We start from the raw sequence: 17220 nt of genomic DNA, 5'->3' as shown, positions 1-17220 counted from the left end.
GGAGGAAACCTGACACCATCCCTACGGTCAAGCATGGTGGTGGCAGCATCATGCTGTGGGGATGGTTTTCAGCGGCAGGGACTGGTAGACTAGTCAGGATCGAGGCAAAGTACAGAGAGATCCTTGATGACAACCTGTTCCAGAGAGCTCAGGACCTCAGACTGGGGTGGTCCACCTTCCAATAGGACAACCACACTAAGCACACAGCCAAGACAACGCAGGAGAGGCTTCGGGACAAGTCTCTGAATGTCCTTGAGTGGCCCAGCCAGAGACCGGACTTGAACTCAAACGAACATCTCTGGAGAGACCTGAAATTAGCTGTGCAGCAACGCTCCCCATCCAACCTGACAGAGCTTGAGAGGATCTGCAGAGAAGAATGGGACAAACTCCCCAAATACAGGTGTGCCAAGCTTGTAGCGTCATACCCAAAAAGACTTGAGGCTGTAATCGCTGCCAAAGGTGCTTCAACAAAGTACTGAGTAAAGGGTCTGAATAGTTAAGTAAATGTGATATTTCAGTTTAATTTTTAATAAATTAGCAAAAATGTCTAAACCTGTTTCTCATTGTGTGTAGATTGATGAGGGGAAGAAAACAATTTTATCAATTTTAGAATAAGGCTGTAACCTTGCAAAATATGGAAAAAGTCAAGGGGTATGAATACTTTCCGAATGCACTGTAACTAGTATCTGTAACTGATTACATTTAGAAAGTAATCTACCCAACTCTGCTTATCTATACATTTTGGAATCTTTATCCAAGGTGTGAATGTGTACTAAAATACATCACTATAAACCTTACACTTTGCTGGTCTTGTCAAATGATTGACGTATGCTTTTGGGATGACTGACCTATTTGGAGCAGCAGCTCCCTAACTCACTTCTCTTCATCCTGTAGGGCTGATATGGGAAATCAAACCAAACAGATCAAATCCCCCTTCTGTTGATATATGGCAAAGGTCAGCCCAACGTTTTATAAATACATTAGATGACTGATAGCGGCATTGTTTTGAAGCCACCGTGCCTCCATCTTGGCACTCCTCCACCATTGTAAAAAATATTTTGGAAGCTATGGAAATGCATGTATTAATGTCTACATTTGTTCTTTTGCCATATTTATTATATTAGACACCTTAATGCATTCTCCTAAATTATTATGTGAGCTAAACAAACATTTTCAATAAAAAAAAATATACTCAAAAATGTAATTTTGTCCATGAAATATTAAATTGAAATACTGTATAATTCCATTCATTCCTATAGAAAATTGCTCCTACTGGAGAGTGCCAATATTGGCGACCGGTGGCTTCATAGCCTGTCATGGCCAATACATAGCATCTGCAATCCAGGGTTAATATACATAATTGGGTCAGCCTGATTACAACAAAAATACCAATACATTCCCTGCTGCTTTGTTTCTGACAAGACTACAGTATCAACACCTCATTGTCATAATTAATGTCATGTTAGAATTTCCTTAGAACTTTTAATGATACCTACAGCTCTGCTAGGCAACATATGCAATTACTACACACCTGACATGGACGATCAGGCTTCTCCACTTTAAGTCTTAGTAATCAAAATGACTGACTGTGCTCATGAGCTAATGTCCACTTTTGACAGGTGATAAATTAGCTAATGCAGCAGCAAGGATAATGGCCACCACATGTTGTCTGGTAAACTGGGGATGAAATGATGTAGAAAATGAAATCTAATTCCATTATCACTCAGCAAAATTGATATTGTACCTTTTGCACCTCAAGCTATTGTAGGCAGACTATTACCAATGTAAAATAAATTTACTTTATATGTAATATCAGTGGAGGCTGCTGAGGGGAGGACGGCTCATAATAATGGGTGGAACGGCGCGAATGGAATGGCATCCAACCATGTGTTTGATGTATTTGATACAATTCCACAGATTCCGCTCCAGCCATTACCATGAACCCGTCCTTCCCAAGGTGCCACCAACCTCCTGTGCGTCGTATTATGTTCTATCACTCATACTCTAGATATGTGTGCCGCAGACTTTCTGTTGTAAACATATTTGCACTGTATTTTTACAGAATGGTCTTATGTGTAATCCCTATCTAAGACGCAGTGATGATTGCCTGCCAGACACCCTTAACCCAAATTGTCACTCCACTGTTGAAAATGTAATTGGATATGCCAAAAATGTATTACTGTGGTACTTATACAGCCTGTCGTCAGTGCCTAGTGCCACCATAGTATATAGACACTAGCAATGGGTTCACTCTCTTTAACCACCGGAGTCCTGGAGTGACCTGCCCCCAAGGATCTTTGGGGGAGTAGCCTAGGCTACAGCAGCGCATTCTACACCAGTGGTTCCCAACTCCATACCCCAACAGCACACATTATTGTTGTAGCTCCAGACAAACATTCCTGATTCAACTCATTGAGGGCCTGATGATTAGTTAACAAGTTGAATCAGGTGTGCTTGTCTGGGACTACAATACAAATTGAGTACTGTTGGGAGTACTATAGGACCGGAGTTGGGAACCACTGTTCTACACTACACGAATGCTTTCTCAATCTTTCAGCGTGCCTTTCACAGCACAACTACAATTTGATTTCAGATACGAGGTCAGACACCTTCCAGTCCATATAGACCAGGGGTACTCAACTCTTACCCTACGAGGTCCAGAGCCTGCTGGTTTTCTGTTCTACCTGATAATTAATTGCACCCACTTAGTGTACCAGGTGTAAACCAGTCCCTGATTAGGAGAGAACAATAAAAAAAATATCACAGCACACACATGGTTAGAATTCCATTTCCAAGACCGTCTTTTGTAAGAAACCATGAAACAATAATAATCTAAGTGCAATCTGATGGCAACATTAAGTGAATGGTCCATAAGACACTGATGGTCCTTGCCTCTGGATATCGTCAGGACAGGAGCTCTCAATCTGTCCATATCTATGGCAACTGGATAAACCTAATAGAATCTCTGGCAAAAAAACTGCTGACACTAATCTGTTGTCATAACAACCACAGCCTCCCACCCCTTCCTCAGCATGGCTGCTCACACTAATCTCCTTTCATTACACCAAGATGCCTTCCTGGGGTACAGCAAGGGGATCTCTTTGACACATGAGGCATGGCGTGTAATTGTGAAATTTGAACCAAAAAAAACACCACACCAAAATGTCCAGTAGCAAGCAGTAATGGCCTACTGAATTAGCCCCCCAAAGAAGTGAATCTTTCTGAGAAGAGAGAGCTTTAGGTGCAAATTGTTATTATCTGAGTGTAAGGATGGTGAACTGTAGTGTTTACAGACAAAGATTATTCAATTCAAAGTTACAAACATGATTTGGTATGAAGCATGCATCACTTCAAACATGATGCTGTGACTAGCGCGCCAGTTAGGCCTATTTGCAACAGAACATACATATCCAGTGTGCTTTTCCTCTTTATAGATGTTAGGTTAATTGTGCATGCTCTTGCCGTGCCTACGATTAGGTTGCTGGCGGGTCCAACACCCATCACCAACACCAATAACGACACTGTGGTCATTATTATAGAGGATATGGTGATTGGTTCATCCATTGAAGAAGTGAAATCCACTGACACAAAAATGCACAGTAAAAGAGGGGAGAGCAGTTTCTCCATTCAATGGACTCATCGGTCCTGGTTGACATTAAAGAGGCTGAGAATGCACCCGCACAGGAAGAGTCCATAGGCGCAGTCAGAGTGGTTGAGAGTGGGGATGAGTGAGAGCAAGGATTAATAGCGCTCACATTCTAAGTCCTCGGTAGGGGACCCTCACCACCGTTCACCACTCTGAAAGTAAATAAATAATCATTATCTGTTGAATATTGCAAAACAGTGGTTGTCTGATATCATTTTAAATCCAGTGAATTAAAATAGGTTTTCAAAGTGTAAGAAAACCGAAGGGTCACTCTACAGAACCATAGAACAAATAGGGTGTAGCCTAAATGCCTGGGTAGTACCAATAACTGACTAAAGCAGGTAAATTCGACTCCCAATATACAGTGTAAGGGACAACCAATATTTCATGATGAGGAAGCTGATAATGCTGTGTTGACCAAAAACAGCATATTCCTATCTAAAAAGTCTTTCAACATATCCTCACATTGTTCTTTAGGCTGGTACAGTACAGTAACAGCATGGCTGGCAAGCCTGACATTGTACAACCAAAAACGTCCGGTTCATGGGTCGGTCTTGAATTGCGGTGGCATTTGGGCATGGCATTTTGGAGAAAAGAAAATTGTATTCATTTAAATGTATTTGGGTACATCTTCCCATTCTAAATCAACTAATATGGCAGCCTAATGATTTAAACTATTTTTTACCATAAGGATAACATTGTGACACCAGTAGGTATAGTAACACCACCGATGGTAACATCAATGAGAAATTTTAGATTTTTGAAGATTTTCTTAAATGGAGGCCACAGATGCTCAACTCTAAGGCCATTATCATAAATAATTAAATATAGTGATATGATTATTAACTCTGCTCACAATGTCATTTCCCTTCATTTAAATTGAGTAACACCAAGTGACACTTTGGATTTCCTGAGTGTCTCCCGAGTGGCGCAGCAGTCTAAGGCACTGCATCTCAGTGCTAGAGGTGTCACTACAGACCCTGATTTGATTCCAGGCTGTATCACAACCGGCCGTGATTGGGAGTCCCATAGGGTGGTGCACAATTGGCCCAGCGTTGTTAGGGTTTGGCTGGGGAAGGCCGTCATTGTAAATAAGAATTTGTTCTTAACTGACTTGCATGCCTAGTTAAATAAAATACATAAGAAATTAGACACACCAAATTATCAATGGAATCCTCAAATTCATGACACACTAAAAGGGTGTGATTAGCTAATAATCGTCTTTATTATAGACCACTCCGCTGGTAACAGTTTGCCACTGGGGGGAATGCTCAAATTCCTTGTTTATCTTTGTCATGAGTGATTTTCAAGGCGGTAACACCAATGACATAAAACTGAGGGACAGACATTATACTAGGAAAACATTTGACATTTTAATATCCTTCTTTGTTTTTATTGATCTATACAAGATATTAAATACATTTCACTTTCTAGCATTCAAATAATAGATAGATATCTCTAAATCCCCAAAACATGTCTCGACAATTCTACACTCTATCACTACTGGGACAAGACAATTTGCTTACCCTAAGTACTTTAAGCAATGCATAAACAACATTTGCAGTATAAAGGTCTTGCAATATGTTTTATCATTGATCAACAGTTTAATATAAACAAAGACATGTATGATTGCATAGCAAGAACAACCAATTCAAGAACAACCTCGTCATACTGCATTATACCTGTGTGCTTCCCAATAATATCTAATTTCTCCTGAAGTGCGTACTGCCCCAACAGTTTGTGTACCGCCCCAACAGATCCACAGATGATGCAATCTCTATTGCACTCAACACTGCCCTTTCCCACCTGGACAAAAGGAACACCTATATGAGAATGCTATTCATTGACTACAGCTCAGCGTTCACCACCATAGTGCCCTTAAAGCTAAGCTAAGGACCCTGGGACTAAACACCTCCCTCTGCAACTGGATCCTGTACTTCCTGATGGGCCGACCCCAGGTGGTAAGGGTAGGTAACAACACATCCGCCATGCTGATCCTCAACACGGGGACCCCTCACGGGTGTGTGCTCAGTCCCCTCCTTTACGCCCTGTTCACTCATGACTGCATGACCAGGCACGACTCTAACACCATCATCAAGTTTTCCGATGACACAACAGTGGTAGGCCTGATCACCAACAACGATGAGACAACCTATAGGGAGGAGGTCAGAGACCTGGCCATGTGGTACCAGGACAACAACCTCTCCTTCAAAGAAATCAAGACAAAGGAGATGATTGTGGACTACAGGAAAAGGAGGACTGAGCACACCCCTATTCTCATCGACAGGGTTGTAGTGGAGCAGGTTGAGAGCTTCAAGTTCCTTGGTGTCCACATCACCAACAAACTATCATGGTCCAAAGACACTAAGACAGTTGTGAAGAGGGCACGGCAAAGTCTATTTCCCCTCAGAAGACTGAAAAGATTTGGCATGGGTCCTGAGATCCTCAAAATGTTCTACAGCTACACCATCGAGAGCATCCTGACTGGTTGCCTCACTGCCTGGTATGGCAACTGCTCGGCCTCCGACCGCAAGGCACTACAGAGGGTAGTGCGTACGGCCCAGTACATCACTGGGGCCAGCTTCCTGCCATCCAGGACCTTTATACCAGGCGGTGTCAGAGGAAGGCCCTAAAATGGTCAAAGTCTCCAGCCACCTTAGTCATGGACTGTTCTCTCTGCTACCGCAAGGCAATTTGTATCGGAGCGCCAAGTCTAGGTCCAAAACAATTCTTAACAGCTGCTACTCTCTGTTTATTATCTATGCATAGACACTTTAACTCTACTTACATGTACATATTACCTCAATTACCTCAAATAACTGGTGCCCCCCCACATTGACTCTGTACCGGTACCCCCTGTATATAGCCTCGCTATTGTTATTTTACTGTTGCTGTTTCATAATTTTTTACTTTTATTTTCAATTTTTTACTTAATTCTTATTAAAGCATTGTTGGTTAAGGGCTTGTAAGTAAGCATTTCACTGTAAGGTCAACACCTGATGTATTCGGCACATGTGACAAATACAATTTGATTTGATTTGAAGTGTGCGCTCATTCACTACTTCCAACAAATCTAAAAGCATTGAATTGGCGGAGGCATGGGCTGGTGGGAGTTTCCACAATATTTCTTATACCAGTCATTTTCTTTCAAATCGGCAAAGGGGATTGCAGCGCAAACTTTGGGTGGAAGGAGAGATAGTTGGGGCATGGACCATGTGGGCATCATGTTTATTGTGAGGAGAAAGCGCCCTCTTGTGTTCACATTTTTAAATAGCACTGTACCAGAGACGATTTATATAAGGTAGATGTACCACTCAAAAATCCCCATGAAATAGGTACTAGCTCCATTTACTTCATGGTTATCGTGATTGTGTGGGGTACAAACAAAAATCACATTATATAAGTAAACACAACTAAATTCAAACATCACCCCTTTCTCCTAGTTTCTTGAGAAAAAACACAATTAGCATTTAATAATTTTGCAGCTTGACATACACTACCGTTCAAAAGTTTGGGGTCACTTAGAAATGTCTTTGTTTTTGAAAGAAAAGCTCATTTTCTGTCCATTAAAATAACATCAAATTCATCAGAAATACAGTGTAAACATTGTTAATGTTGTAAATGACTATTGTAGCTGGAAACGACAGATTTTTATGGAATATCTACATAGTGTAGATATTATCAGGGATCACTCCTGGATGCTGGCCTTCTAGGCAGAGTTGCAAAGAAAAAGCCATATCTCAGACTGGCCAATAAAAATAAAAGATTAAGATGGGCAAAAGAACACAGACACTGGACATAGGAACTCTATCTAGAAGGCCAGTATCCCGGAGTCGCCTCTTCACTGTTGACGTTGAGACTGGTGTTTGCGGGTACTGTTTAATGAAGCTGCCAGTTGAGGACTTGTGAGGCGTCTGTTTCTCAAACTAGAAACTCTAATGTACTTGTCCTCTTGCTCAGTTGTGCACCGGGGCCACCCACTCCTCTTTCTATTCTGGTTAGAGCCAGTTTACGCAATTCTGTGAAGGGAGTAGTACACAGTGTTGTACCAGATCTTTAGTTTCTTGACAATTTCGAGCATGGAATAGCCTTCATTTCTCAGAGCAAGAATAGACCGATGAGTTTCAGAAGAAAGTTCTTTGTTTCTGGTCATTTTGGGCCTGTAATTGAACCCACAAATGCTGATGCTCTAGATACTCAACAAGTCTAAAGAACGCCAGTTGTATTGATTCTTTAAGTAGAACAACAGTTTTCAGCTGTGCTAACATAATTGCAAAAGGGTTTTCTAATGATCATTTAGCCTTTTAAAATGATAAACTTGGATTAGTTAACACAACCTGCCATTAGAACACAGGAATGATGGTTGCTGATAATGGGCCTTTGTACGCCTATGTAGATAGTCCATAAAAAATCTGCCGTTTCCAGCTACAATAGTAATTTACAACATTAACAATGTCTACCCTGTATTTCTCATCAATTAGATGTTATTTTAATGGACAAAAAAAGTAATCTTCTTTCAAAAACAAGGACATTTCTAAGTGACCCCAAACTTTTCAACGGTAGTGTATATACTGTATATAATTTGGACTATAAATGAGGAGGGAACTTCTGAAGTGGTCTGGTATGTTGAAACGCCTTGTTTTCTCGATTTCTCTTTGGTCCTATCACAGGACAAATGTATTTCTGACGTACTTCCGTGCATGTGATGAACTGTCATGGCAGCCCACATGCGCATCAAAATTGTGTAAAGGATACCTGTGCAATTTACAAAAATGTGTAATGTTAGCTTTTACTTGAATATGAGACATTTACTGAGACTTGGGCCCCCGCTGGCCCGACTAAATGTGCGGTTGTGCCACCAAAGCGTCTGGAACAGTCATGGAACGATACGAAAAGTGGGAGTGGACTTCGGTGAGAAGTAAGTTGACGTCTGACTTGGCTAGCTAGTTGGCTAGCGTCATAGCTTGCTAATAACATAACGTTACACAGTAACAACCAGTTAAGCCTGTGGGTTAAGGTTTCAAGTTCATTATTCAATGCAGGGGTGTATTTGTTGATTTCATATTGTCATGGTCTGAGTCAGATATATTTATAAGAAGGAATATTCGGTCTTGAGTCTTCCTAAATGTGCCTTACTGCGATGATGAATGAGTGATTGACTCACATCAATTCACTCTAACCTCAGATGTTTTCTGATTTCCTTGCTTTTAAAGAAAACTTGAGATCTCAACAGGGAAACTTGCCAGATTTGCAGATGGGTCGGCTGTTGTGCAGGTAGCTAGCTATATTTCAGTTTGTAACTTGAATATGCACAAGATGTTCAAACCAGTTACTCAGATGCGTTCCACCTCTTTATCCAGCTTGGGGATACAACAGTGATGGTGACAGCTGTCAGCAAAACAAAACCGTCCCCCTCCCAATTTATGCCTCTAGTGGTAAGTTAATGCTCCTGTTTTTTTTAAAGTGGGGTCATATTCATTTATTTTAATGCCCTTCAAACATATTGAAAAACTGCTTTTAGTCTTGCATGCAGTATGGTTCATTATGTGTAATGATCTCTTTGGTGTATTGGGCTATTGGAGTCATTCAGGTCCCATGGCTAGAGCTGTGTGTTTTTGATTGACAGGTGGACTACAGGCAAAAAGCAGCTGCTGCTGGTAGAATCCCAACTAACCACCTGCGGCGGGAGTTGGGCACTACTGAAAATGAGATTCTGACTAGTAGGCTAATAGGTGAGAAGATTATTCTAACTTCTATCCTATAAGTTCCACCAATGCGGTGACTTTTGAAATGTCTAACTTGGTGAATTTGTGGGGGGGATTTCACCTATTTTTACCAGTCATAAAGAGCACATGGTAAAAAAAACGAGAAAAAAAAACGTTTTCCCATCTAAAGAGGTTAAGTAAAAAATGACTGTAGTGAGTGCCAAATAAAGTAACAGGGTTGATGATTTCATCTTAAATGGGCCATAAATCCCCTTATGACAGGGGAAATGGGTACTTGTTGTCAAAGCAGTGACTCGCTCCTGCAGGTTCATGTTCTACAACATCCATAGAGTACGACCCTACCTCACACAGGAAGAGGTGCAGGTCCTAAACCATGCACTTGTCCTCTCCTGTCTGACCGACTGCAACTCGTTGTTGGCTGGGCTCCCCGCTTGTTCCATCAAACCCCTGCAACTTAGCCAGAATGCTGGCACCAGCCTAGTTTTAAAACTTCCCAAGTTCTCAAATGTCACCCTACTCCTCCGCACACTCCACTGGCTTCCATTCGAAGTTCGCATCCACTACAAGCCCATGATGCTAACCTACGGAACAGCAAGAGGAACTGCCCCTCCCTACCTTAGGCTATGCTCAAACCCTACACCCCAAGCACAACGTTCTGCTACCTCAGGTCCTTTTGCCCTACCACCCCTACTGGAGGGCAGCTCCCGCTCAGCCCAGTCCAAGTTCTTCTCTGTCCTGGCGCCCCAATAGTGGAACCAGCTTCCCCCTGAAGCTAGGACATCTTCTGAAAACATCTGAAACCCTACCTCTTCAAACAGTGTCTTAAATAATCCTCCTCACCTCGACCTAAACCAGCACTCTAGCTCTGACCCTACTGATAGCTACTTTATTGAGGAAAAATGTACTTTCTATGCCTGTGATGTGTGGTTGTCCCACCTAGCTATCTTAAAATGAATGCACTAACTGTAAGTCGCTCTGGAAAAAAGTGTCTGCTAAATTACTAAAATGTAATTGTAAATGTGTGCAACAGGGAGGGGCAATTGAGTGCAAGGTTCACAAACAAAATGAAATTCTAAAAGCATGTCTAGCTTGTCTGTCTATTGGTAACAGGGTTGATGTGTTATGCTTGACCCACTCTGTTTTCCACCACAAAACACCAGCAAATTGCCACAAAGAGTAGAACTACCTGCTTTTACACTATGATTTCACTGTTAGACGTTTCTTTTGAAAGAAATATTTAAAAAATAAATAGGTTCACCATATTAAATTAGAGTTCAGTTCATGTAACAGGATTGACCTTAAAATTAAAGTAAAAAAAAAAAAAGAAATCCCCTTAAAATGAATTGCTAATCACATGAAATAAATAATCTTCAGAAATTACAACAAAATAACTATGGCTTTACAATGATGGTGATAACTTTTGGGTTAAGTGGGTTAAAATCTACCTGGAATTCAGAGGGTGAAGGGCGGTAAATATCAAAATGTTGAATTTTAGCACTTTAGCAAGTCTTTATTCATATTAATAATCTGATTTATTAAATTATCCTTGTGATCTATATTAAAATATCAAAGGCACTCATTTCGTGGAACAACCCAACTGTTACTCTAGTCCTGTATTAGAATTAGTACAAATACCATTAGCAGACTTTTAACTGTATCCTTTTTTGTTGTCTCACCTCAGACAGGGCAATCAGACCGCTTTTTCCAGCTGGTTATTTCTATGACACTCAGGTGAGTCGTCATTTGTAGCTAATGTTGTAATTATTTATGAACTCATTACCAATAGGTTTACACTATTATTACAAGCTATACTCTTGATTGTAATACTGCTATGTATATTTTCAGGTCCTGTGTAACCTGTTGGCAGTAGATGGTGTTAATGATCCAGATGTACTGGCCATTAATGGAGGTGAGAGATTGATTTCCTTGTAGAAGCAGTCACATGACCTTTGTTTGACATCCAGTGATTAAATAAACTATTTCTCATCCCTACAGCCTCTGCTGCTCTATCCCTGTCTGACATTCCCTGGAATGGGCCCATTGGTTAGTATCTCTTACAGACCTGTCCTTTTTTTTGCACAGCATGTGGATTTAACCAAATGGTCTGTGTTTCGTGGATGTTTAGGTGCAGTGCGCATTGGCCTGGTGAATGGAGAGTTTCTGGTGAACCCAACACGAAAGGAAATGGCTTCCAGCACTATCAACCTGATAGTGGCTGGAGCACCGCTCAGCCAAGTGGGTTAGTAGTCCATCTATATCGCACATCCATTTTTCCTACAGGACTCTCTTCTACCTTACTGTAACATTCTATGATATATATTGTGTGTTATGTCATATATTCAGTCTCTGTAAAAAAAAAAACACGTATTGTTTGTGTCTTAGTGATGATAGAGGCTTCTGCTGAGAATGTGTTGCAGCAGGACTTCTGTCATGCAGTCAAGGTTGGTGTGAAGCACACACAGCAGATCATACTGGCAATTCAACAGATGGCCAGAGAAGCAAAGGTGTCCAAGCGCACTCCTCCCAAAATATTTTCTGCTCCACTGGAAATGATTGAGCTTGCACGACAGTAAGGCATCAAAATTTCTGTTTTAATATTTCTCATATCTGTCATGTTTTTATTTATTGATGGTAACATGACAGCACACGGTTTTGCTTTCAGGTTGGCCTCTGAAAAGGTCTATGCTGTTTTCACAGACTTCACTCATGACAAAGTAAGTATTTATGTCTGGGTGTTTTTGCTATTATGTTTTGGTGGTACTTTTTCATTCAGTAAGATCAGTAACTTACTGTGTCCTTTCAGATTTCCAGAGATGATGCCATTAATAAAGTAAGGCTTGAAACGGAGGAACAAATAAAAGGTACATGTCATTGCTATATACCAAATAAATGTTATGCTACAAATGTTATGCTTTTTGCAACTTTCAAGGTATTGTGTGTGGTTGTTTACTGTCTAACCGCCTACATATGTCTGTATTCTGTAGAGAAATATCCTCAAGCAGAACCTTACGAGGTGATGGAGTCCTTCAACATGGTATCAAAAGAGGTTTTCCGCAATCTGGTTTTGAATGAGTACAGGAGGTAAAAAGAACATGTCTCCGTAGTATTTAGCAAATATTCATGAATACATGACCAACAAATGCGATTGATGAATACTGTGTGGTTTGGAACAATGAAATAGTTTCCTTGTTTTACAGGTGTGATGGAAGAGACCTGACTTCATTGAGAAATATTTCCTGTGAGGCGGACATCTTTAAGCCCCTTCATGGGTCTGCACTTTTCCAGAGGGGACAGACACAGGTAGGGATCTGGCGTTTATAAAGAAGTAGGCTCAGAGTATGCATCCTATTCATTTTGGGGACATTGGAAAGTATTGGCGGAGTCTGATTTATTTTGGGTGGCTTGTCATTCTATCTTTAGCCTACTTAATAAAGCCTTTTCTCTCTAGGTTCTGTGCTCTGTAACATTTGACTCCTTGGAGTCTAGTATTAAAACAGACATCATTACTACGGCGTTAAGGTAAACTTATACATTATTAATTACGGTCCTCTTGAAAGCAAATTTCAAGCAAGTGTTAATGCAATTTATGTAGGTTAGATGAAACTAGTTGCTCTCTTTTAACAGTGGAGTCAAAGACAAGAATTTCATGCTTCACTATGAGGTGAGTATCACATTTTGCAAATACGCAGGATTTGAGGATTTGCTTATTAGTTTGGTATTGCACAAAAAACATCTGAATGGGCTGAAATTATATTTATTTTTCAGTTTCCACCTTATGCAACCAATGAGATTGGAAAGATGAGTGGAATGAACAGAAGAGAGCTTGGTCATGGTTAGTATGCTGGTATAGATTAGATGACGCATGGGTAGTGTGGGTGGCATGGTTATTAAATTGACGCAACTATTTAGATCATATTCTGCTTTTATGGTAACAGGGGCACTGGCTGAGAAGTCTTTGAGACCTGTCATTCCTAAAGACTTCCCCTTCACTATTAGAGTTACCTCTGAGGTTCTGGAGTCTAATGGTGAGATCTATGGATGACTTTCATTTTGCTTCTACATTTTTAGACTATTACTTATTATAAGCTTAGTTGCAAAATCTTAGTAATTTCATTGACAGTATGATTAGCCCCCGCTCTTTCTTTCTCTCACACACACTCATTCTCTCAGGGTCCTCGTCTATGGCATCAGCATGTGGAGGCAGTCTGGCTTTGATGGATGCTGGTACAGTACTTCATGTTTTTGCAGTGGAAAATACAAAACGTAATTTGAAAATGTTGTTGATGATCCTTCTGTTTGCAGTGAAACGTAGCACTTTTGTGTTTCAGGTGTTCCTATTTCATCAGCTGTGGCAGGTGTTGCTATTGGACTCATATCCAAGGCAAACCCAGAGAAGCCATCAGAAATCCAGGACTACCGAATATTGACTGATATTCTGGTACCCAATATTACTAGTATTTTTCTCACCAATCCTACATTCGTATTGTAATAATGGGATCCCCTGTAGAACTGTTTTATTTGTGTTTTCTGTCACAACAGGGAATAGAGGATTACCTAGGAGACATGGACTTCAAACTGTCAGGAACAAACAAGGGCATCAATGCCTTACAGGTACTGTAGCTGAACGTCCAGTGGATTCGCTATTCTGTCGTATTTTGACTGTATTTATTTTTGCTATAATGTATGCCTCCATCTTCTAGGCTGATGTGAAGATTCCAGGCTTACCTCTGAAACTTGTAATGGAGGCTATTCAGCAAGCCACAGGTGAAATGAAAGACATAGTATATTGTTTATGTCAATATAAAATATCGTAGTCACCAATCCTCATTTCATTCTCATATCTTTAGTTGCCAAGAGGGAGATTTTGGGCATCATGAACAAGACCATTGCCAAGCCAAGGGATAAAAGAAAGGAGAATGGCCCAGTTGTCGGTAAGACTCTTGGTATCTAGCCCTTATTTGATTCCCATAATTTATGTATTTCTCTTTGAAGGAATGTTTCTTGTCTGTCGCAGAGAATGTCAGAGTCCCTGTCTCCAGACGAGCACGCTTTGTCGGGCCAGGGGGATATAACCTCCGCAGACTACAAGCTCAAACAGGTAACATTTGAATTTTCTAAAATAAAAAAAAACATTCTAACTCCATTTGTGTCAACCCTAACATATGAGCTTTCTTCATAGGTGCATAGTGTATGGGAAAATGGCAGGTTGTTTTGTGTCATTGGATAGGTGTGACGATAAGCCAGGTGGACGAGGAGACCTTCTCTGTGTTTGCACCTACTCCAGGTGCCATGAATGAAGCCCAGGAATTCATCACAGAAATTTGCAAGGATGATGTGAGTCCAACCTAGTCTGATTCCACTGTATTGCCTAATTTCTTACCATTCCTTAATGCATTTTGATTCACTACAATTATTGTACTATAGACCTATTTCCCGGCCGCGTCATAAAGTTTTGCGCGCTGTTCGTCTTTAAAACCCTCTTTGTTTACCTAGCAGTGGATACGATCACGTGCAACTTCAAATGCAGCTTGTGCAAGTTAACAAACACGTGATCAGTTGGTTATCGTCTACAACATTGCAGATGTCATCAGAGGATTGATAACCTAGCAAGCCAGCGAGGCAAGGTGAAATATCACAAATAGAGCTAGATAAGGCCAGAAGAATAATATACTGTATTTGTTGAACATAGCTATAGCCATCAGTCTTGCATGTTTTCATGGTCATCACTCACTTACTGTTAAGTTTGTCAAGGTCCCGACATCAGCGTTGGCTATCCTGCTACAGAGCTTTTTGATGTTGGGATGCGCGCATTACTCCAACGTGACGTTTGATGGGAAACAGAAAAGGGCTCTATATTGGCTCTCAAACTCGAGGCGACATTCTGCCTTCTCCCTACAGGTATCAGCCATTAGCTTCACCCACGACTGCCTCATGTGAACTACAATCCCGATGCTGTGTTTTAACGTTTAGAAACCTTTATAATAATCGCTTGCGATATGGCATTCCAAACATATGGCTCTTATCTTTCATAGCGAGGAAGAATCCTTAAAATAAAAAACACTTACTGTAGATGTTTTGTATAGATCCATACAGCTAGGGGAGCCTCCATCCGACTAAACTACACTTCCGCTACACTTCCTGAGTTACGCTTACACACAGGTGTTCTTGTCTTCCGTCTTTCCATAAACAAGCTCTATAACATGGAGATGTGGGAACACCAACCCTAACCGTATCAAGATGTGTATCAATTTAACCTTCTGTGTTTTGAAAATTATTTCTCGCTCCTATGAAAGATGGGGTCCTTATGCTTCCAAAACCGTACCGCAAGCGATGAATGTTAATGTGCAGAGCGAGTGTCTGGGATGTTAACAAAACTCTCCAGAAGACGCCTTCGTCCAATGACTCTTATGTGTAATGGAACTGAGAGTCATGATCAAGGGCTAGACTCTATATCATCCAAAAAAGCAATGTTTACCCACATCAATACTGATATGAATCTGAGGATACATTTTTTTGCATTGCAGCAAGAGCAGCTGCTGGAGTTTGGTGCTGTTTACACTGCCACCATCATGGAAATAAGGTACACAATGTTATGTGTTATTGGAGGATGCTGTTTAATCTGTGATGCAGCAACTGTCTGTGGTTTTTAAACATAGGACTGATTAAACATTGGATTGCTAAATGGGTAGCTTCAGGACTTGCTTCAATTCTGTCTCCCTTCCGCCACAGGGACATTGGTGTCATGGTGAAGCTATATCCCAACATGAGTGCTGTTCTGCTCCATAACTCTCAGCTGGACCACAAACGGGTAAGAGTCTTGCCCCAGAATACCATGCAGGGGTCACAGGACCCTCGACACAGATTGTTTTACAGATGTTACCATTTTGGAAAGGGCTGCATGTGTTGGCTTGTTTTCTGTTTGTCATTTATGTTTCACAACATTTTTGACAGAGAGAAATAATTGTAAACTCTGAATTTGTACAGATAAAACACCCAAGTGCTCTTGGATTAGAGGTTGGACAGCAGATTCAGGTATGTGTTGCAGTACGATCATTCTTCTGACCTTTAGTTGTTAATCTGCTTGATTTCTTAATTAACATTATTTCTCTGATGGAACTTTGCCAACAGGTTAAATACTTTGGGCGAGACCCAACAGATGGTAGAATGAGGCTTTCGAGGAAGGTGTTACAATCTCCAGCAGCAACAGTTGTTAAGACACTGAGTGAGAAACAGAGCATCTCCATGGGCACAGGGAATGTCCAAGCGACCAGCACCTCCTCTTGACTCCCATTGTCCTCCTAGACTGTGACCAACTGTCTATGACCATGTATCTTTAGGACACACTCCATTCACCCTGATTTCAATGAACTATCGTTTCTCGATACTCACAAACATCCTCCAAGCACCACTTACTGTACTCTCATTCTCTGCTGATTTCATCAATGGGATCAGATGGGTGGCCATACTATTTTGAGTTTATATGCTTCCAGTTTCTGTTTATCTATTTTATACAATGTGTAATAAATATGTAAATGAACCATGTAATTGTTTTACGCTGACTTGACTTAAACCTCTGACCTCTCATGTGATGGCATATTCCAATCTTCTACATACTCAATGTTTTAGTTCTACAATATTTAGAGTTGGCATCTTTTATTGAAATCAACAGCATTATTGTATATATATTTTTGCCAAGGACAGACTCTGTAACAGGTCTGTCCGTTTCCATAATGCCCCGTGTACACTAGCACACGGTACCGCGCGGTGAAACACCGCTCCCATTCATTTTCAATGGAAGGAAAGTGGAAAGGGCGGGGGATCTTTGAGCGGCGTGAATGTGGCGTGGGA

The 17220-nt window shown here is 40.9% G+C and overlaps 1 protein-coding gene across 1 annotated transcript; it reads left to right on the top strand.

The window, feature by feature from the left end:
• The first annotated feature begins 8330 nt into the window (after positions 1–8330).
• Positions 8331–16917, top strand: LOC106607983 (polyribonucleotide nucleotidyltransferase 1, mitochondrial). The gene is made up of 28 exons (XM_014205528.3): positions 8331–8564; positions 8860–8920; positions 9007–9081; positions 9273–9378; positions 11054–11103; positions 11218–11281; positions 11368–11415; positions 11498–11611; positions 11755–11941; positions 12035–12086; positions 12176–12233; positions 12357–12453; positions 12570–12672; positions 12821–12891; positions 12997–13033; positions 13138–13204; positions 13308–13397; positions 13543–13596; positions 13701–13810; positions 13912–13983; positions 14073–14136; positions 14220–14303; positions 14387–14470; positions 14600–14706; positions 15897–15952; positions 16102–16180; positions 16357–16404; positions 16501–16917. The coding sequence occupies exons 1-28, from the start codon at positions 8419–8421 to the stop codon at positions 16654–16656; spliced, it is 2340 nt and encodes a 779-aa protein (XP_014061003.3). The 5' UTR covers positions 8331–8418; the 3' UTR covers positions 16657–16917.
• Positions 16918–17220: the final 303 nt, after the last annotated feature.

Source organism: Salmo salar, chromosome 01, assembly GCF_965601325.2.
Source record: "Salmo salar chromosome 01, fSalSal1, whole genome shotgun sequence".
Classification (NCBI taxonomy): Eukaryota; Metazoa; Chordata; class Actinopteri; order Salmoniformes; family Salmonidae; genus Salmo; species Salmo salar.
Note: the sequence above shows the minus strand (reverse complement) of the source record. Positions and strands in the feature narration are given on the sequence as shown.

What these genes read in the sequence shown, in the direction of transcription:
- LOC106607983 (XM_014205528.3), top strand. Translation starts at nt 8,419, where the DNA reads ATGTGTAATGTTAGCTTTTACTTGAATATGAGACATTTACTGAGACTT. An exon ending in GGAGTGGACTTCGGTGAGAA is followed by an intron (nt 8,565 to 8,859) that starts GTAAGTTGACGT and finishes TTGCTTTTAAAG; the next exon opens with AAAACTTGAGATCTCAACAG. An exon ending in CCCAATTTATGCCTCTAGTG is followed by an intron (nt 9,082 to 9,272) that starts GTAAGTTAATGC and finishes TTTGATTGACAG; the next exon opens with GTGGACTACAGGCAAAAAGC.